We start from the raw sequence: 22,695 nt of genomic DNA on the forward strand, positions 1-22,695 counted from the left end.
AATGTCAATAAAGTAATTTTATAAAACTTTTGTGTAGAAATGTCATTATAATAAAGTTATAATATAAAACTTTTATGTAGAAATGTCATTATAATGAAGTAATTTTATAAATCTTTTGTGTAGAAATGTCATTATAATAGTTATTATATAAAACTTTTATGTAGGAATATCATTATAATGAAGTAAATGAAGTAATTTTATAAATCTTTTATGTAGGAATGTCATTATAATAATGCAATTTTATAAAACTTTTATGTAGAAATGTCATAAAAGCTAATTTTATAAATTTTATGTAGAACTAGAAATGTCAATAAAGTAATTTTATAAAACTTTTGTGTAGAAATGTCATTATAATAAAGTTATTATATAAAACTTTTATGTAGGAATATCATTATAATGAAGTAATTTTATAAATCTTTTATGTAGGAATGTCATTATAATAATGCAATTTTATAAAACTTTTATGTAGAAATGTCATTAAAGCTAATTTTATAACTTTTATTTTAAGAAATGTCAATAAAGCAATTTTATAAAATTTTTATGCAGAAACTTCAATAAAGTAATTTTATAAAACTTTTGTGTAGAAATGTCAATAGAGTAATTTTTAAAAACTTTTACCTTAATACCTGTAGTTTTACTGGACTTGTTTTTAAAATAAATATTTTTAGTTATTTTAAAACTTATTTTGTAAAATTTAAATAGGACATCAAATATTTTGTGTGTATGTTGGCTAGTGTTAACTAGTCCAGTTATTGCATAACTATATCAGTACCAGTGGGAAAAAATACTATAGCTCTATCATTCACAAGGAGACATCATAATCAAGTTACAAATATGAATAAACAATGCTGTAAAACAAAAATATTAAATAAAAACAAATTTCTCAGATCTGACGCAGTATTTATTTCCATACATTTTGGACAACGTCTAAAAGGAGAGAGAAAAGTCTAGCAGACCAGACATCCCAGAGAAACAAAAAAAAGAACCAAAATATGTTTTAAGCTACATCAAATCATTTAAAGTGATTACACCAATCCCCAATTTAAAAAAAAAATAAAACACTTGCATACCCTGGCTTTGTGAAAGCTAAGAGAGTTTGGGCTTAACATTTCATCTAAGCCACTACTACAAGTGATTTTTTTGAGAAAAACAAAGCTTTGCATCACTCCAATGTTGAACACCAGAACTTACACAGTGTAAGTTGGAGAAAAACCATCTGCTGTTGTAGGTTAGCTCCCTTGGTCTATTGTTGACACTTGAGTGCCAGGATCTATAATATACACAACACCACCAAATAGTAGCATGTAGTCACCATCAGAAAAATAAAGTGATAAAAAAATCTACAGTATGCAGTTATGAAAAAGTAATATTTTCTAAAGTATAATGAGTTGCCTCTCAAGAAGAAAGAACTTCAATTGTACATCTACTTTAAATTGCTTATGAGGTCTTAGCACTATTATTTAACACTGTAGAAAATGTTTTCATTTTTGCCAATTTACACCATAAAATTTTTTTTTTTTAGTGTAATCAAGCAAATTAGAATACACAGAAGTATAAAAAGTAAACCTTAAAAAAACTGCATCATCTTTAGCCTTCATGCCAACTTGGTTAAAGACATTCCAATAGCTAACCCAACATATTTTACTTGTGAAATGTTGAAATTAGTATGGGCTAATCAATCTTTAAACATCTGTACTAATGCAACATAAACAAGTTTGTTAGCAGTATACATTGTAGATGCTTACATAGACTGCAATGGTAAGTTGTAAAAGCTAAAAAATTGTATACAATTACAGTAAGCCCCAAACATACAGGCAACCAATATACAAGATCAAGTTATGAGTAAAAAAAAAATCATGGGAATTTGTTCTCATCAGCAGAACTTAAAATACAAGCTAGAGTGATGACTTATGTAGTTAATATAGCCTGGCAAAAACAATTTCAATCGTTAGCATTGCCAGTCCCACAAAGTGAAAAAAATAAGAAAAGTCTTAAAAACATTGTAAAAATTGTTGGCTCATCAGCTGGTACACGCTCTCCTGCTACCTCACATCCTCCATTACCACCAGTCTTTTAATTAAGACTGATAAATCAAAACATTTTTTTATCTGTGTGCCATAAACATTTTCTATATAGTACTCATTATTATACTGGTTTGTAATTTTACATATAAATGGTGTTGGTCGGAGCATGATTGTTTATCTGATTTCCTTGAGTTTAAAATGGAAAAATAAAGTTTAGCTACACAAGTCTTAGACATGTGAGCTCAGCCGTGGGACAGATGAAACTTGTATGCTGAGCTGCAACTATTGGTGCATCACTTCAACTAGATCAATTTATTATCCTGTAAAGACCATCGAAAACTGTTTCAATAAATTATACCATTCATCAATAAATTAAACCAATTTAAAACAATGCAACATAATACAGTTAATCCTGCTCAAATCTGATTCTTGTATGTACAAAACTTATAGTTAAAAGAAAAATGCTGACTAATGGTATACGCCATGACAAAGTTTACAGACTGCGTAGATTACTCTCATGATGTGTGCCAACACAGTATTAATAATCTGTGACAGGTAAAATGTCTGTACTAAGTGACATCTAGTAATAGTTGCTCTTTTTTTTTCCAGAATACCATGACAATGCTGACAATGTATTAATTGGCATCTAGTAATAGTTACTCAATTTTCTTTCCAGAGTACCATGTCAACAATAGCAGTGTATTAATTGGCATCTAGTAAGTTAATTTTTTTTTCCAATTACCATGACAATGGATAGAAAATGCTGAGGAAAAAAAACGCTTGAACAAAAATTACCTGGAATAATTATGGAAAACATCTTGATGATAAAACAATCAGAGCAGAGAAAAAAAATGCTAAAACAAATTAGAACAACTAGATATGCTGGTAAGCATAATTCAACTCAGTAACAACACCAGTTTCATTCAATGATAATTTATACCTTTCATAAACTAATATATGAATCTTATGGTACAATAGGGAAAAATGACATCATTTATAATAGTTGAATCACAGAAAAAAAAAGTCATATAACTTACTAATGGTCCACTATACAGTTCACCAGTCAACATCTAGCCTACACAATGAGGTGCAAAACATCAAGACATGCTTTGGTTACACCAAGGGACATTGGAGGAGATTTCTGGATACACACAAGTACGTACAACAACCTAGAAACACAGCTGTGAGCTTTTTTAAAAATTCAGAAAGTGAAAACTAAACATTAAAAAAATGTCTTGATGAAACATTAAGAAAAAAATTGCCTGCTGATTGTAGCACTCCGTTATTGTGGTGTGATCGTGAACAAAATATTTGCAGTGATTATTTACAAAAACGACCAACCCTATAAAGTGCTGACAGATGCTGATGTGATGATGCATGTTTACCCACACCCTGGTCATAGAACAACAATCTACAAGGTCTATTGCTTTACAGACAAACATTAACACCGCCACTAGCAAACATCCAGTTATAAAAGTGTTCGTATACAATTAAAAGCTTCATTAACCATCCCATATATTTCTTTCATCAAAGGACTCAAAGCAAAAATTTTAACAACTCCAAGAGTCATTTGAAAAAATGTTAAGATACATACATTTGTTTTTTTTTATTTAATAAAACACTTATTTTTAAACTACTCATCCAAGTAGTGTTCAATACTTAAGTTCTCCAGTAAAAAGTTCTGATTCAAACACAAGTTACATAATTTTAGTTACCATATACTTGTTAACAAAGGTGAAAAGTGCTAAAAATAGAAGTATATCTTTGAAAACTGGTCTCATTAAAAATATGCCAAACAACATTTTTAACAATGGTAAGTGCATTAATAAAATATCCATCTCAAAAGTCAAGAAAATCTTTTAGAACAACAAAACTGTCACACACACAATGAACAGTATTGTGAGAAAACTCTTTAAATAACAAAGACTTTTACCCATTAAATATTCAATATCCTTGCACAACACATGACTTGCAGTGACATGATTTAGGTACATAAACATGATCCATTATTTAAGTGGCTGACTGACAAGAAGCAAAGAAATAAATATACAAAATAAAGCCACTACAAAAGTCAAATTAAAATGAAGGTTGAGAATAAAACAATTATATTTTGTACAGAAGCTGTGTTTGAACATCTAATAAAAGGCATATCTATAAAAAATAATTGAAGCAGAAGTTTCAGTCATGGCTGACTTGAAAAAGCTATGAGTTAAATTATTTAAATAACAAATGAAAATGATACAAGGTTCACCAGATGAAACAAATATATAAATATATGGAAAATTATAATACTTGATCAAACAAAGCTTGTAACATTTTTTTTCCAACGCCTGTCCTTAAACCAAAAATGTGAGAATCTCAGTGGAACAGTAACAATGCTGCAAGAGTTACTCTGTGCTAATACTTGTAAAAACAAAGTAACACAGAAAAGTTACACTAGTGTGGAGGTATCTTCAAAATTGAAATTAAAAACAATAAAACAAAGTATTTTAGTTAAATCCCTGAACACATCAAGCTTGAATTTTTGAAGTTTTCAAACACAAATTTTAAAAAATCAAAGACTTTGAATTACTTAAGTCCTACAGCACTGCTATGTCACAATTTAAGGACAATTTGTTTTTATCACACAATCTTTACAAGTATTTATCTGTATAAATGCTTGATAATATGACAGTCCCAGTAGTAAATCTATCTTTTATGTACAGGACAAAAAAAATCTTACAAAGTACGCAAGCTTAATATGGGTTTTTTTTATTTTAAAATCTAATAGGTTAAAAGTTTACCTTAAAGAAGTTTTAGAAAAGGAAAAAAGTCAACTTAAATCTAAATAAGATGATATATGTGTATATAAATATTTATCTTTCTGATATTTTTATGGAATTTTTTTTTGTAAAAATGTAGTTTGTACACTAGTGACCAGTTCACTTGCCCTCCTTACTTTTGTTCCACTTCTGTAGTGCTTTTGTGAAATTTTTGCACACAGCTGGAATAGAGCCTGGCTCTCTCTGCCTGACAATACATCTCTGTATGTAGTTGTAAGTGTTTTCTATTGTCTCTGGGTACATCATGTTGAACACCCAGTAGCTGGAATACAGAGAGGCAAATGCAATAGTGAACTCCTCAAATTCCTGAACTATTGTGTTTTCTGCTATCAGGAAGAATTCATCTGTGCGGAAAATATTCCCACGAGCAACTAAAGTTGGAACGATCTTTCCCTGGGCGACAACTTCTTCATCTTCTCCAATTTCAAGTACCATTTCCACAAAATTTTCCCCAAAGTGAAGAGGCAGCAAGCAAAGAGCTGTCACCATATCCCAGTACTGCTTCAGTGTATCATTCTCTTGTTTAGCCTGCTCCCACCTGGCCAGAACTGGGGCGGCCCCTTTGATGTTCCTGGCCATCTCAATTACAGCTGTAGCATATCTAACACAAAATTCTTGAATCTTTTGATCTATGTCAATCTTTGTGATGCGCTGGAATTCAATTAGCAATTGTTTGCCCATAAAAAGATCTGGGTACTGCTTTTTAAGCTCTGGAATTGTTGGCATTTGCTTGGTAATAATTTTTCTGCGTTGCTCAAATGTTTTGTCCATATGTTCTAATATTTGCTCTGGTGTCTTGCCTGGCCCTTTGCTGGACCCAGAAGGGGGAGAGAGCCTGGGTTTTTTCTCAGGCTCCTCACCATCTTCCAGATGAGAGTTGCTGGTGTTTGGTTTAACCTCTGAATCATTTGTATGTTTGGCCTCAGCTGATGCTCCGGAAGCGGGTCGTGTTGTGTCACAAGCAGCTGTTGCTACTGATGTTTCCATGGGCTCAGGAGTTGACTTGGTAATTTCACTGTTTGCTACAGCCAAAGGTTGAGATGTGGGTGCTAATGCAATGCTGGTTGGGACCTGGACCTTTTTATCAGATTCAATCTCTGGGTCTTGCTTTGCAGTTCCATTTTCACAGGTAGATCCATCTGACACTGCTGGGGATTCATCAACTAAACTTTTATCTCCATTGGCTGTTGTGTGTCCATTATCAAGATCAGTTTTTTTCCCCTTTGATTCAGGTGAATGCTTCACACCTTGGTCTGAATTAGTAGCATTGGTAGTTTTAGAAGAGACTTCAACTTTTTGGGCAGCATCAGAAATATTCACAGTAGCACAACCTTCTTGGGGGTTTGATTCTGAAACCTTTGTATCACTCTGAGCTACCTCTGAAGGTACAGGTGAAACAAGAGGATTTGGCGGATTTGTAGCTTCAGATGCAGCTATTTCACTGTGTGGACGTTTGGTCGCTTGAGGCACGACCACAGGAGCACTAACACTGCTGGCCATTACTGTATGAAACTTTCTTACTGTTTAGTCAATAATTCCTTAAAAACAGAAAATTTTGAAAATTAGCCTAACATTTTAATTTTTATTCTGTAAAAATTAAGAGTGTAAATATTTATTTTTGTTTACCAATCTGAAGGGGTATGATGCACATATGGGATGGCGTGGCCTAGCAGTAAAGAGCTAGACTGCTAACCCAAAAGTCTCAAGTTTAAATCCGGGTTTAAGTAGGTAGAATGTTCATGAGCCCTATCAGCTCTAATGCATAGCTTACGTTAGGGAATCAAAGCCGGCCTGGGATAGTGCTGACCCCACATCACTTCATTTGCTGAGGTCTCTGAAGGAAATAAAGCCTTATTCATTTGCCCCATCGGTCTTGGGCACGAACGGGAATAGATAATGATGCACACTGAGCAGCATAATCATAAAAGAATGATCAGCTGTCCGGAATGAGCATATAGGTAATGTAGACTAACTTTTTAAATGAAGAAGATTAAGAATTGATAAAAGAAGACTGATATTTTGTTATAAATACTGTATAATGTAGCCCTAAAAAAATTTCAATTGAACCTCTTTATAAGGAGAAGGAACACCTATTATTTAAAATTATGAATTTTGTACATATAAAATTTTTTAATAAATTGAAACATAAATCAATGAAATACAACTGGGAATAATATCTTTCAATGACAAACGGCATTTATCAGGACTGGGGAATGTGGTATAGATTAGTTAAGAGAAGAGTGGTATTTTTACTTTATATTTTTATAAGAAAAAGTATTTGTTTAAATTTAAATGTCCATATCTGCAATTTAGATGATCAACCATGCTATGCACTCTAAATCTTAAGTAATAAATCAGGGTTTGAAACTTATCTTTTAATTAATAGGCCTTATATTAATTAGTCCAATGCATCTGTTTAGTTTGTAGTTCACATCGCTATTCAACTATCAATTACCATTTTAAAATTTACTTAGAGGGGGGGGGGGGGGGGGGGGGGGGGGAGAGAATGTAAGCAAGTCCTTTTAAATCAGTTATTATTCATATTTCCATCGCAATTTTCCCAAGTTGGTTTCTCTTAGTAAAAATCTAAGCAATGTGTCCTTTTTTCCCTGCAACTATACCAGCAATCACGTCAAAAACCCAAAATAATTTAGGAAAGTAACCCTTTCAAGAATAACAGCAAAAAAAATAAAAATAGGCCTTATTGATAATATAGCTAGTCTCATAACGCGAGTTGAATTACCTCCCCTGACCCGCTTTTTTATGGCCACTTTCTAGTTCGTTTTTTTCTATCGCGCCTCGGCACTGTTGCTAAAAATAGCATTCGCGCAATACCATACGGGTAAATCTGTTTGGCGTCTGCTACACGTGATAGATCGTTGAATGGCCGACAAGCTGATATAAAAATTATTGCGACCGGATGCGATTTTCGTGGAAATTGAGCTAGATTTAGCAAAAGACAGCTATATTTGTGTAAAATATTATTATTTATACTTCTACTTACACAGATATTTTGATAACTGCAGTTCAGCCGTCCATTTTTCTTTTAAAATGTATCTTTAGAATTTCTGTACCTTTTGGCAATCGGTCAGGAGCATTTGCGCACTAAACCCACCCCCCTACGGCAGATCCGATTTTTTTCCCAGTGAACTCGTACTGACCTCCCACATAGCTAAGATAGTACATTGATATTGATGGGAAAGCCTCTAAATCTGTATTCCTACTAGAGATCTAGAAATAAATCTAGATCGTGGAGTTTTTATAATGACTTTTAAATTGAATGTCTCCAGTTTAAGATATTTTTTTTTCAAAACATAGCTACTTTTAGTACTATATTTAAGTATTTCAAACCCTTTTGGTAGTTTTTTTCTTAAACTTAGACCTAGATCTAGTGATTAGATATCTATATTTTGTACTTAAAACTTGCAGGCCTATTAAAATAATAATAAAACAGTCTGCTTCATTAGGTCATTTCATAAACACAAATGTTATAAACATATAAAAATCACAAAACCATAGGTAATATCTGAATTCTGTAGCCTACCTTACATTTAGGCTAATACTGAATTAAAAAGAAATTACATTAAGGTTTAAAATTAATACAACTTGTAATTAAGAAAGAAAGCTTCAATTCTAAATACTACAAGATATAATAACAAACAATGAAACAAATTCAAAGCTTTTTTCAACCCATTTAGTAGAAAAGATTTTTATTTTTTCCGATATTGACCAAAATAAGTTTTTAAAGCTTAGGCCTAATGTTTTTACAAACATAACTCAATTTTATTAGGCCCCTGTAAACATTAATTAAGATTCCTCTGTAGACAAAGCAATCTATTTGGCAGATGAAGTAGAGTTCATGTTTCTTGACCTCGGCATATGAAGTGATTGTCCGTGTGGTCAGCGATATTCACAGCCGCCTTTACTTTTTACCTTTAATTTCCCCAATGTATATCAGGTACCCATCAGAAATGGGTGGACTCTAATTGAATTTTATTAAACAAACATTTTGATATAGGCCTACATCTATAATCTATAACATTCCAAACAACATCTGTTCTGTAGAATTAACCTTTCTGCTTCCAAATGCGGTATTTTCCAATTGAAAATTCATCACAAAACATACAATAAATTATATAACTGGCATTTTATAAATTTATATAAACTATTTACTTTCTCCTTGGTGTAAAAAAATGTAGGTATAAGCAAACTGATTTCAATAGTAAGAAAGAATCATGTCTTTTCTTGCTTACTAGCTTTAAAACAAGTGAATTTGACTTTTTACCTGCGTTTTTGGTCGCGTTTCTATATATTTTATTTGCGACACTAAAAAATTTATATTTAATCAACCGATTATGCTAAATTAATAAAATTGGTACTGTTGGATTGCATTTTTAAATCTCTACAATTATATGCTATTCTTTTTATAATTTGAAGAAAATTGAATTTATATGAGACTAACTAGATAATACAATAAATGCCAAAGGTATGAATAGATAGGCCTACATTTGATGATAGATTTTAATCTGCATCATCCAGTACGATAGCCATACATATAACACACAGCTTCATTCTTTTATAGGGTGTTTCTAAGATTATCAAAAACTGTCATGAATATGAATAGCCCTAAAACAGGCTAAAACAACCATTGCCAGTCGACTGGTAATAGAGCAAATTACACTGTCCGGACACACACCGCGAAAAAACGCAACTTAAAACTTCCATGCGGTCTCATTCAGTAACCGCTTAACATAGGAAGGAAAAAAAAGTATCATATCTATCCGCAATCATTCTACTTTAATAATGTGTGTGTCATTTTGTATTCATACGCATAGAACTTTAGCTATTCTTGTTATAGTGACTGGGGGGTCTTAACATGTGTTCGGACACATGTAATACAATTTCAAATGTGTTCGGACACCTTTACCCGTCATCGGACAAAGCACTTTTTGTTCATTTAGAATAATTTAAAGTCAATTTAATGAATAAAAACATATATTATATGCATTTATATTGTGTTATTGATTGTTTGTGAGGTAATTTTAATAGTATAAAACCTTTTTCCCACACTCCCAAAGTTCATCCCATTCAGCCATTGCGGCTCGCGCAGTACGCTGCTAAGCCAGCCAGGTCACATGATTCCCCCTCCTCTTTCGCATTCCACTGCATTCTTGACCTTATTTTGACCCTTTCCCTTCAATAACCAGCCCCTTTTATGCTCTAAATTCTTATTTAATAATATTTTTGTGTTGCTGTCCGGTCCCATGTAAGGTCAAAAAAGTTAGCGAACACCCCTTTTTTATTGTTCAAGCACAAAATAACCCATTAACCTTGACATTTACGATGTTCCATACATATATAGAAGCTATTTATAGTGTAACCTTTTAGCTAAGCGTTGATTGGTTCAAGTTTTGCCCCTAAGTCCAACCCTAGGTCACTTCATCCGGCTGGTGTAAAAATAGAAATGTGCGTACCATGCAACGTTAAAAATTTTCTAAAAATAATTCTTGAGAGAGGAAACAGAAGTACTTGACACGGAAGTGTTCATAAATGAACAGTTTACGTGCAGGCGCCGTTGTTTCGCATGAGACATGCTAATTAAAGTTTCTATGAGCCAAAAACCGACGAAGTGTTCGGTCCCATGTAGTGTTCGGACAATGTAATTTGCTCTAGAAACTTTGATAATTTTACTCATTTATCTTTAGGTTTTGTTATGCTCTCACTTCAGCCTTAGACAACATTGGATGCTGCTTTTGAATCCAGTGAAAAGAATTAAAAAGGTTTTTAATGAAAGTCCTTTCATTTGAGATGATTGACCATCCTTTTGAAATAATTAAAAACAATGAATGATCCCCTTGAGTATGCACATCTTGCATCTTTGCTGAGTAGGCCTTGGGGGTGAGAATTATAACAAATATTACAATGGCCACTAATTACCCAAATACTATGTCAATTTGCACAATGATAAATCGTCTAATTAATATATATATATCACTTTTTAAAAATGATTATATTTTTCTATTAACGGATCTATTTTAAGGGGGGAAAAGGCTATGCACATTTCCATCAAAAACGTGAGTCGCCCAGTCCGCAGTGCGAATCTGGTTGGCAATGTGGAGAAGCCGGTTTAACCAAATAATTCACACCAATGCTGTATATTACTAGCAACATTGTTAAACATTAAACTGTATGCAAATCATTTAACAACCAGCATATTTTTGCATATTACCTGGAAGCATAACATAAAAAGATGTTTCGACAAAATCTGCAACAAGTCATTGAATGTAGACCAACAATCTCTAAACCGGATGTCGAAATAAAAACATAGAAATAATATGGGGCCATTCATTGTTAAATTCCATTTAGATCCCTAACCAGAATCTAGATCTAGGCAAGTTTAAGATTCTAGCATCTGGAATTCTAGATCTATAGTTTAGCCTTTATTTTAAATATTAAGCCGATTTCCAAATGTAAACTAGAATTTACCTGTTATTTTAAAATAAGGTTAATTATTGATTGATCTTTTAAATTTTCAAATACTTTTCCACTAATGTAATTATGCTTTTAACATATTGTCTCCCTAGCCCTATACTCTTGAATAAGCTCATCTACGCCTAAATGTGGCTAATAGTCACGTTCTATATCTAGTCTAGAAGCTTTTTAGTTTGTCTAAATAAATTGAAAAATGATAGTTCACCTGTCAATACTGCTTAAATGCGTTGGGCATGACTGTGGTTAAAAAAATATGACTACGACGGTCGTAATTAAATGATACACAACTGTCTTAGGCGTCACACATTGAACGAGGCTATTATTTTATTAGGTTTAGACAAAGAGTGTACAAGCAGATCTGCAACAGCTTGGAGTCTAGGCCTACAAGGCGTACAGCTTGAATGGTAAAATATGATGCGCAGGTCAGAGCTCTCCACGTGTTGTGTTGTCTGGTGTTCTTACAGTATACTATTTATAGGCCTGTTGTTTTTTCATTTTCAAATCCTTACTTGGCAGCCTGGACGGATCCTCTTGTTTGTTGCTCAATATAAACACAATTATACCCCCTCCTCCATCTAGTCATTATTAAGTAAAGACAAAAAAAAAATGCCACCAATTACCTACTCGACCTTTTATTGATTTGTAGGGCCTACATTTACAGCTGAACAGCTTGGCCTACTAATATCCCGTATTTCACCTATCAAATTCGCTATGATGAGAATGATTGTCTTTGATGCTTTCCTTCTTGCTAATGTATTTTGTAGCTTAGTATACCGTTTTCGTAAAATATGTCACTAACTGCTACTTTATTGTTAAGTGACTACACTGCTTCGTGATTATTGATGCAAACGTTGTGACCAACCTCATTACACATGCAGTCCTATATGATGGCCATATCATCACACTCAGGACTACGTAGAGCTGGCATGGGCACGAAAAAAGGCGTCACGATAGGGGGGGGGGGGGGCGGACCGCACTGGATGACACCATTGATGGAATTGGGGTGGGGGGGGGGGGACACTAAGGCGAAAAAATTGCAAATTCACAGAAGAAAATGCTGTTGCAAGTTCAGCTATTAATTAATTTAATTTAATTAGTTTTTGAGCATAAATTGACGATTCCCGCAAGGGGGAGGAGGCACCTAGATGTAAACTTGCTAACTATTATTATTGTATTAGTAACCGACTATAGACAAGCATTGAAACTATTATAATGGTCAGTGTTTCTTTCTGACTTTTTCGCCGGGGGGGGGGGGGGAGGGGTGCATCTTTTTTTTTATAATGAAAGAGTTTATTTTTTTCCACTTTAATTAATAGATGGATTAATAAAAATTTGTGCGCAAATTGACGCCTTTAGGCAAAATGGGAGGACGCCAATCGCAACTTTCAAGTACCGAATAGAACGATCGAAATACAACGTCCACTAAAGTGGATTTGGGTCACACCTCATTGGAAAATTATTACTAATCAGCATATCATTTGATGTTTAGACGTCGCTGCTAAGTAACTTATCAATGCTAAAACCCTTATCAACAGCCTCCGAGTGTGAAAGTGTTTGTATATGTCGGTGTGGGCACGTTTGTCAGGATACGTTTGATAAGATTTTGGCCCAGACCATAGCCTTGTTTGATTTCTTTAATTGGGAATCAAACCTAGGTGTCTCAACTGTTCGTGACAAACGAAATAATTTATTTAAGAAATGTACGCTTATGTTTGAGCCCCCCCCCCCCCCCTCTATCTACCCTACCCGGTGAACGAAAAAAAAAGTCACAGGACAAAAAACAGAAAAAAAGTCACAGTAAAAAGTCACAAAAGAAAAATGTTATCGGAAAAAATGTCACAAAAATAAAGCCGCAGAAAATAAAGTCACAACAATTTTTAAAAAAATATTTTGATTTAATTGTTGAGAATTGTAAAATTTTGGTGTTTATGAATGGGTGCTTGTATTTTTTCGTTGCATTTTTATAAACTTTAAAAGCATTATGGTTCATAACAATAATAAACAAAAATACTATACAACACAGCAATCTCTACTTTTTAAAAGTATTTAGTTGAATGCGCGGTAGAAAATTTTATTATATAAGAAATATATGCGTATCATTGTGTTTTGCGTATTTTTTTGGTCGGCTTCTCCTCGGTCAGCCTTGTCCGTCCGTATTTGTGTTGTTGACGTTTCGCGTCAATGACATCACTTGTACCGTGTCGGCTTTTTTGTTTTGATACAATGCTTATTATGTAATGGGCGTGACAAATGTGGGCAGTAAAGTTGACTGAACTATTGTTGCGATGAGCTGATTACACCAAGTCACACTAACCACGTCTTTATGCCATTTCACGCTAATGGGTGTGGGGAAATTGCGAGACGCGAAAAGCGAAATGGCGAGGCGGGAAAATGCGAGAAGGTAATGCGAGACATACCTGCGGAATTAAGGGTAAATAGCGAGACACTTTTTGCGAAAAAAGTTTTTTTTCTTTTTTTTGTCCATCTTTATTTATTTAAATTATTTTTGTTTTTGTTTTAAAATAAACAAGCATTTAACCATACCCTTTAACACGAGTGTTGTATGTTGTTATTTTTTATCTAGATACTAAGAAGATAGATCTATATCTAGATCTATCTATTTAAAAATCCTAACATCGTTGCTGTGCTACTGTCATCGCCCGCTCTTGTTAGCGAGAGGAAAATCCCGTCTCAGTCGGCATTAATTTAAAAATCTAGCCCGCTCATGTTTATACAAACGTGAGCTGTGTCATTGTGAATTGGTATAATCTTGTCAGCAGGAGAGATATTTATTTTTTTATTAAGTAATTTTAACTACAAACAAAATTTACAAACAAAATCTTCTGAAACAGTCCTCAAACACACATCGTGACCCATTTATACATTTTTCTTTTGCTACTTCTTCCAATCCACATTCACAACATTTCACATTCTCATCACAGTTGACCTCCTCGTTCATCCCACAAACAACACTGGCACCCATGTTCTCATCATCATCATCCGCACGCTCAACATCTGTTTTCCGTTTTTTATAATTTGGATTTTTTATCATTTCTGTAATTTTGGCACAACCGTGATATAAAATCTAATATAAATTAGTGTAAAGGAACATTGGAAGAGAAAACACACAGTAGTAGTTCTTACCTCCAGAATAGTTGTATCCAAATGATGTAGGCATTTCCTTGTGCTTAGATTTATATGGTAAAAAAGCTAGAAAAAAATCGTAGGCGGCGGCTATAATACAAAATTTCTATGCAACAATAGAAAATATGTTTGCGGCGGCAGCGGATCCGGGCGCGGCGATCTTCAAAGACGGTAAATCAGGCGGCCTCGGCGTTCCAAACAAAAGAAAGAAGTTGATCTATCGTCGTCGGTATTTCCGTCGGTTTCGAACAAGGTGGTATTCTAAGTCGACACAAAAGATGGGGGGAGCTGACAAATCATCAGTATGTCTAGCGACGGAAAAATCGGAAGTTTTAACAATGTAAACGAAACGTCTTTGAAGTCTGGACCAAATACCACTGAAAATCGGGTGCGGTAAATTTTTCGCAGAAATCTTCGCATTTCAACACCACCCAGCGTAAGTATCGGCTTGTGGTAAAATGCGAGACAAAAAGTCACGTGACCTACCGTTTTCGCGCCCTTCTCGCATTTTCCCGCCTCGCCATTTCGCTTTTCGCGTCTCGCAATTTCCCCACACCCCACGCTAATTTAATTGTAGTGTTTTAAAAACACGATGAAAAACGAAAAGTTTGCGTCATCCTATTTAGTTCAAGAGCGGAATTAAAACCTACATACTTCATATTTTTTCGTGTGTCATACATAGGGGTCATCCACAAATGACGGCACGCTTTTTTGACGATTTTTACCTCCTCCCCCCTCCCACCTCCCCTCCGTCACACGTCGTCACAAAAAGCCAGACCCCCCCCCCCTAAAATGACTTCACACCTCAACCTACAACCCCCCCCCCCTCGAAATTGCAGTTGAATTTTTTAAAAACATCGATATTTTTCTAAAATCTTGTCAAAACTATTACAATTTATTAAAACAGTTATAACGTTTATACTTTTTTTTTTTTACTTTTTTTCCTGTGACTTTTTTTGTGTTTTTCCTGTGTTTTTTTTTTTTTTGTCCTTTGACTTTTCCCCCTACAATCCCCTCCCCCTCCCCCCTCCCTTTCTAGAGCTAAATTTCCCCCTGGAGAAACATTTCTGAAAGAAACACTGCTGATGGTAGAAACAATAGTTTTCAAAAATTCAAATGAAAGTTCATTTCGTGTTCTTCAGCGCCAGTTAGGGTCATGAATGGTAATTAGTAAGACCCGGAAACCAATTCGGAAATAATCTAAAACTGAGTGTCAACGGTTTTGTTTGGTCAACAATAGGCCAACACAAGGAATGTCGAATAAGTAATTGTTCTAGAATCTAGGTCTTTCCCTGCATAAACATCTAGATTTAGATCTGCTAGTTATAGTTCTATGTGCTACACCGTTTTAACGGATGGTAAATTTTTAAAAATTACAACAATAATTTAATAAATAAATAGTAAATAGTTAGGCTTAGCTAGATCTATGCAAAGTTACATTTTTTTCTAATCTAACTAAATCTAAGAAAACCTGATCACTGGACCTGACCTCGCTGTTTTGTCACAGTCATTACCTCTGAGATCGAGTACGGAGTAGATCTAGGGCCTACTGAGTTTAATTTAAACAATATTATATTAGGAGGGGCTAAAATACATGGTTTTAATTTAATTAATAATTATTGGTGCCATAGGCCTACATGCCTACAGCTTAGCTGGGAAAAGTTTTTCTGTGACAACCATTCAGAGATCTGACTCCTAGACTTTTCTAAATAAAGTTGACCTGAAAATGACCTAGGATGTTCGTAAGGTCACTAAGGATCATGTGTAGGGAGGGGGGAGTGGAGGTATGCTGCAAGGAAACATAAAATGATTCTCCTAACTTCGTTATGTAACCTATTTTCTGTATTTTTTTAGTAGGCCTATAGGCCAAATGAAGAAACCAAAAATAATCATGTTTTATTGTTTAAAATATATAGATCTAAACTGTTTTTAGGAAATTTGTATTCATGTTTTATTTAGTTTTGATTAGGCTAATCAGTATAAGTATTTTAGCAAGGTTTAATTAGGACAATTTATAAAAGATTGTGATGTGATTGTAAAATCATAGTAAAATGAATTTAACCCTCCTCCCTGGACAGTCGCGATATTATCAAAGACTGAGTTTAAAATATTTAAAATATTTTGTTAAGATTCATATCTATTTGATTTTTCTTTTAAAAACTTTCATCACATTAAAATTTATCACATGTAGGCGAGAAATGCATCTCAATCAGCAACATGGGCTGCGCCTGTGGCAGACAGCTCCCCCCCCCCCCCCCCCATGGCAGACAGCTTGCTCACTCGTTCGGGTAGTTTTATCAAGAGAAGCTAACTAATATAAATAGAGTATCGGGCCTATTAAATAAAAACATGCCTATAAAATGTTTTTGAAAAAATGTCAGCGCATCGAAACTGATCAGTTAAGTAAAACTTAATGTTGAGATGATCACTTGAACAAAGCAAAAAAAAAACAATTGCCCAATCCTATACAAGGTTAGGTAGCCATGTTGTTGTTAGCTACAACCCCGCCCACTAGGTTTGTAAGAATTGCTCGACAAGTAACTAGAGATCTACTGATCTAGTTTACTATAACTTGAGATCTGCTAGCTAGATCTAGCTAACTTTAGACTTCTTAAGACTGATGAGCTAGATAACTAGTATAAGACTAGTAGATTGTATGATTAGTAAGAGTGTAGTGTATGTATCCTGATAATTTTTTTAATGAGAGTAAACACTAGCCAAAATTTTAAATGTTATCTGCCCATAGATTTGCAGGTGTGGCATGAAATATCTAGTGGAGGAAAGTACAGATTATTTTAGTATGAGTTGAAAATGTTGCAAGGAAGAAATACGCAGATGGGCTACCCTGAAGAGATCTTATCCCTTCCCATGTTCCATGCAAACATCCTTAGTAGAGAAGAGGTTGGTGTTTCACTCTTTTTCTTTAACTATTATATCACTATTATATCTGTGGTTCTTACTATGGAGCATTGCCTGTACTGAGGATAGTATGTACTGGTAGATGTTGTATAGCAATCTGCAATACAAATCTTACCTCATAAACACATTAGGTAGACAGAAATTTGAATGCACACCCTAGAGGTGGATGTAACACAGTGGGTAGGCAGAGAGTTTACTGAACACTCTAGAGGTGGACCTAAAGCAACATACATTAGGTAGGCAGAGAGTTTACTGCACACTCTAGACAGTCTAGAGGTGGACCTAAAGCAACATACATTGGGTAGGCAGAGAGTTTACTGCACACTCTAGACAGTCTAGAGGTGGACCTAAAGCAACATACATTGGGTAGGCAGAGAGTTTACTGCACACTCTAGAGGTGGACCTAAAGCAACATACATTGGGTAGGCAGAGAGTTTACTGCACACTCTAGACAGTCTAGAGGTGGACCTAAAGCAACATACATTGGGTAGGCAGAGAGTTTACTGCACACTCTAGAGGTGGACCTAAAGCAACATACATTGGGTAGGCAGAGAGTTTACTGAACACTCTAGAGGTGGACCTAAAGCAACATACATTGGGTAGGCAGAGAGTTTACTGCACACTCTAGAGGTGGACCTAAAGCAACATACATTGGGTAGGCAGAGAGTTTACTGCACACTCTAGACAGTCTAGAGGTGGACCTAAAGCAACATACATTGGGCAGACAGAGAGTTTACTGCACACTCTAGACAGTCTAGAGGTGGACCTAAAGCAACATACATTGGACAGTTCATTGCAAGGTGTCTGTATGTGGTGGTGCCGCCTGTCATGTGCTATTGCACCATATCTGTGTTAGAGTATACTTTAAGTAGTAGTGTGCATTTTAAAAACTAAAATGTGGTTTGAAATTATAGTTTTTTAATTTAGAAAATGTGTAAAAACAGTTTAAGCAATTTTGTTAAAACATCCTAAAGTCCTGGTTACAAATTCTGCCTTCACAAATATCATGTACTGTGTACAACTTTGTGCTGATATGTTCAATATTTTCAGGCCAGGGACTACATGTTGAGGCATCATGAGGGTGAAGGATCTTATTTTGTCCGACCCAACACAAAAAATGACCCAACATTTGTTAGTATAACAACCAGGTAACCATTTCAGCATCATAGTCCGCCCATACATTTGTACCATTATAGAGTTCATTGTTTCAAAGTTTAAATACTAAGCTAAATCATTTATTTTAACTCTCGCTAGTATATCAAACAGTGGCGAATCTTGCCATGCCAAAGTCTTCATCCACAAGCACAATGGCATGCACTACTATTACATATCAGAGAGACTTAAGTTCTCAACATTCAAAGATTTACTGAGTTACTATGCTGAGCATCGCATCCACTGTATTCAGAACATTGACAATATACGACTGCGTAAACCACTGAACAAGAACTCAGATTCCAGACAGCAGGTAAATGTTGACTCTTCTCTCTCTCAGTTGGTTTTGTTAATCCTCTACTACAGGTAAATGAATCATTTAAATGATGATCTGTGGTAATTATGTGGTCATGTTATATGAGAAAACCAGAGAACCCCATGATAAAACTACATTATATCCAAGTCTTTTTTCTCCAACTTTCCTAGCGTTCAGGCATGTCCCCAGCCTATAGGGCAGAGCCTGACCAGGTTGGTTACAGAAGAGACCAGTTTAACACCTGGGAGAGGACACGAGGCAGAGACTCTGAAGAAATGAGAGGTTAGTTTTATACTGTAACGACCATTTTGCTTGCTGTCAAACTGATAGAAAACTGATTGTTGTCATTGAATTGGAAGTCTCCATTGTTTTGATGGTGTATTTCCAGTTTAGAAGTTTTGTTATTTGCTCAGATGTTGACGTTGTTTGTTACCATCTGCCAGCAGCCCCAACTTCCAGAAGAAATTATTCCGTGCCTTCCTTCGGTGCGCAGAGCCACAACAGTGACAAAAGGCCATCTCTATCAGGCCATCCATCCCAGGCCAACGGACACCATGGGAGCTCTATCCAGAGATCTGTTTCAGAGAACGACGGACGACCTTACAGTGCCCAAAAGTACGCCAATGCCAAATCTGTGCAGGAAAATGCAAAGATGATGTTCAAGTGCATGCCACCTGCTCCCCTTCCCAAGCTGGAGTCTGTGCCCTCAGACAATGACTTCTACTACACACACATTGATGTGAACAAGAATTTCTTTGAGGAGACCTACCAGTTTCTCAAGGAGAATGAGCTGTGTGAGTGTGGTCTCCGGCTGATTGACTCTGAGTTCCCCAAGGGATGGACCATCCACCGGAGTCATGAGAAGTCCACGCTCAACCGAATCTTCTTCCAGCACCGGGAGACAACCACGTGGGAGATGCCGGAGGAAATAGCCCCTTTGCTGACACCCCAGCAGATCCAGTTTGTGCTCTACCTGTGTCAAGATGGGAAAAGTCCTGTCCCCAAAACTTTAAGGAAACGTCTGGATGCTGAAATGAACAGGGTAAGTGGGTTGTAAACATCATGAATCTTTAAGTGGGCTGTAAATAATTGAATTGGGCCTAAGCTATACATGGTTTGAAGCTGAATTTTACTTGGTGAATCACTTTAAACATCTAAAAACTGTGTTGAAAGTAATTGTTTTAATTGATAAAAAAATACTATGATGAGAAGTCTGATGGAGAAAGATTTTTTTTTTTATATTGCGGGGCAATACTGTTTAATGGCTTTAAAGAGTGTGTTGTGCCAATTCCATATGCCAGGTATTTGTTAGCTAAAGAGGTGAATGAGGAGAAGATACAGTGGTAAATATAGAATGAACACAATCCGCCCTAGCAAACCATTTTTTCTCTTGTTTGCTCTGTTTGGAAAACTTTTATTAGTACCAGCATTGGACAACAGTTGATTTATATAAAAACTGGGTAACTATAAAGAAAAAAGCACAAAATTATGTGAAAATAACTAGGCAAAGCTTGATTGCAGGCTTGTGTGGAGTCATCTTGAGGAGACGTTTACAGAAGTGAGAGGGGGTGGGATATGGAAACAACTACACACAGTCATGGAAATGTTTCTCCATTTCAGTTCCATTTTCATCTCCTCTTCCACTTCCCTCCCCCCCTCTACATGCCGCCAACCCCCTCCCCTCTCCCAATTGAGGTAGATACTTTTTAGGCTGCCTTCAGTTTAGGAGGCTGTGTATAACAGTTGAGTAATAATTGTCTAATATTGTTGATTCTGTTTCTAGGTGAAGGAAAGACAGGTGTCAACACTCTCTCCCTCAAACTCTGCATCCAGCTTTTCCCCAACTGTCAATAAAGACAGAAATGGTGTCAAGGTGTTGCCAAACAAATACATGGATGAAGATTTCCATGAGCCTTCTCTCTCCAGAAATGGGCTTTACGAAGCCCCTGAGGAAATTGACCAGGCCTCTGGTACATCCACTTCACAGAACAGGCTGAGACCCCTGAGCTTTGACTCCACACCAGCCCAGATGATCAACTTCAAGGCTGGATCCCCAACACCTGATTTCATTGGCCCCCTGTCTTTTGAACATTTGCAGCAGAGAAAAGAACGCAAGCAACACCAGTTATTGGACCAGGAGCTACGGAACCTGGTCACTGAGGAAATGTAAACATGAGTTACAGAACCTGGTCACTGAGGAAATGTAAACATGAGTTACAGAACCTGGTCACTGAGGAAATGTAAACATGAGTTACAGAACCTGGTCACTGAGGAAATGTAAACATGAGTTACAGAACCTGGTCACTGAGGAAATGTAAACATGAGTTACAGAACCTGGTCACTGAGGAAATGTAAACATGAGTTACAGAACCTGTTCACTGAGGAAATGTAAACATAGTTACAGAACCTGGTCACTGAGGAAATGTAAACATGAGTTACAGAACCTGGTCACTGAGGAAATGTAAACATGAGTTACAGAACCTGGTCACTGAGGAAATGTAAACATGAGTTACAGAACCTGGTCACTGAGGAAATGTAAACATGAGTTACAGAACCTGGTCACTGAGGAAATGTAAACATGAGTTACAGAACCTGGTCACTGAGGAAATGTAAACATGAGTTACAGAACCTGGTCACTGAGGAAATGTAAACATGAGTTACAGAACCTGGTCACTGAGGAAATGTAAACAGGAGTTACAGAACCTGTTCACTGAGGAAATGTAAACATAGTTACAGAACCTGGTCACTGAGGAAATGTAAACATGAGTTACAGAACCTGGTCACTGAGGAAATGTAAACATGAGTTACAGAACCTGGTCACTGAGGAAATGTAAACATGAGTTACAGAACCTGGTCACTGAGGAAAAGGTAAACCACCCAGTAGCATAGATACTAATTTAATCTATCACAACTATAAATACTGTGCCATTAATGTATTGTATTGAACTCTGGCTAATATTCTGCTTTCTTGAACTAACGTAAGGGCAGGTTCTCAGCAGCATCACTGATTACCTCCCCTTAGGTCAGATCAAGAAAGCCTGTTAAGCAACCCAAGTTTTTCCCTTATAAAACAGAGAAAAAAGATAGAGTTACTCATATTTGATTTTCAATACAAACATAACCAATTGATACAACAATCATCACTAGGTCAGGTGTCACCAGGTGCTGTGATGGGGGGGGGGGGTCTCACCCTACCCCTTTTTTTAATATGGTGTCACCCTCTCCCTCTTCTAATTTATACATATAGCCATATAAAGCTTTGATTTCTTAAATTTTATGTTTTTCTGATTTTGTCTTACCCCTAAATGATGTCACCCTGTCCCTGCCACATGACGCTACTTTTTGGCATTATATAGACACCCCCCCCCCCCCCCCCCCCTTGCTTTGTGATGCTACTATTATGATTATTATTAACAGCAAACTTTGAGCACCTATAAACATTGGAGCACCTTTTATTATGTTAAAAAATATACTTTTAAATGTTCTTTTAAAAGTATTAAATAAATTAAGATATTTTTTACTTGCATGTATTTGTAAATACAAAGTGGGAAAACTTCAGAGAAGTTCCAGAGAGATTTTTATGTGACTTAACATACATTTTTTAGTGTGAAGCACACATGTTCTAAACTTCAGTGTTTATAGAAGTAACTTATTTGATCACTTTTTTCAATATAACAATGTATATACTGTTAATAGTGAAAACATAGAGGCAGCTCATGCATGAAATAACTTAATGAAGCATGTTTTTCTAGCACACTTTCTAGCTAACTGGGCTCCACCTTAAGTACCTTAGAGATTAAGTAATACAGAAAGTGTTTCATAAAAA

General features: G+C 35.6%; 2 protein-coding genes across 6 annotated transcripts; one reads left to right on the top strand and one right to left on the bottom strand.

The window, feature by feature from the left end:
- Nucleotides 1–4,511: 4,511 nt before the first annotated feature.
- LOC131944636 (uncharacterized) lies at nucleotides 4,512–11,649 on the bottom strand. 2 transcript variants are annotated; one of them, XM_059305365.1, is made up of 2 exons: nucleotides 11,544–11,649; nucleotides 4,512–6,384 (listed from the first exon to the last, which is right to left on the bottom strand). In XM_059305365.1, the coding sequence occupies exon 2, from the start codon at nucleotides 6,344–6,346 to the stop codon at nucleotides 4,946–4,948; it is 1,401 nt and encodes a 466-aa protein (XP_059161348.1). In that variant the 5' UTR covers nucleotides 6,347–6,384; nucleotides 11,544–11,649; the 3' UTR covers nucleotides 4,512–4,945. The 2 variants fall into 2 exon arrangements, with proteins under 2 accessions (XP_059161348.1, XP_059161347.1); XM_059305364.1 differs by lacking the exon at nucleotides 11,544–11,649 and adding an exon at nucleotides 11,076–11,154.
- Nucleotides 11,650–15,665: 4,016 nt separating this feature from the next.
- Nucleotides 15,666–22,188, top strand: LOC131944616 (uncharacterized). 4 transcript variants are annotated; one of them, XM_059305301.1, is made up of 7 exons: nucleotides 15,666–15,840; nucleotides 17,229–17,383; nucleotides 18,452–18,549; nucleotides 18,656–18,866; nucleotides 19,040–19,151; nucleotides 19,313–19,911; nucleotides 20,653–22,188. In XM_059305301.1, the coding sequence occupies exons 2-7, from the start codon at nucleotides 17,294–17,296 to the stop codon at nucleotides 21,037–21,039; spliced, it is 1,497 nt and encodes a 498-aa protein (XP_059161284.1). In that variant the 5' UTR covers nucleotides 15,666–15,840; nucleotides 17,229–17,293; the 3' UTR covers nucleotides 21,040–22,188. The 4 variants fall into 4 exon arrangements, with proteins under 4 accessions (XP_059161284.1, XP_059161287.1, XP_059161285.1 ...); XM_059305304.1 differs by having other exon boundaries at nucleotides 15,668–15,840; nucleotides 19,316–19,911; XM_059305302.1 differs by having other exon boundaries at nucleotides 15,668–15,746.
- The last annotated feature ends 507 nt before the right edge of the window (nucleotides 22,189–22,695 follow it).

The sequence above is a fragment of the Physella acuta genome, unplaced genomic scaffold, assembly GCF_028476545.2.
Source record: "Physella acuta isolate Inbredline_101_S28 unplaced genomic scaffold, ASM2847654v3 ptg000502l, whole genome shotgun sequence".
NCBI lineage: Eukaryota > Metazoa > Mollusca > Gastropoda > Physidae > Physella > Physella acuta.

Coding starts and splice junctions, on each gene's coding strand:
- LOC131944636 (XM_059305365.1), bottom strand. CDS start 6,346: ATGGCCAGCAGTGTTAGTGCTCCTGTGGTCGTGCCTCAAGCGACCAAA.
- LOC131944616 (XM_059305301.1), top strand. CDS start 17,294: ATGTTGCAAGGAAGAAATACGCAGATGGGCTACCCTGAAGAGATCTTA. Junction 18,867..19,039: donor ACTCAGATTCCAGACAGCAG/GTAAATGTTGAC, acceptor CAACTTTCCTAG/CGTTCAGGCATGTCCCCAGC. Junction 19,912..20,652: donor TGGATGCTGAAATGAACAGG/GTAAGTGGGTTG, acceptor TTCTGTTTCTAG/GTGAAGGAAAGACAGGTGTC.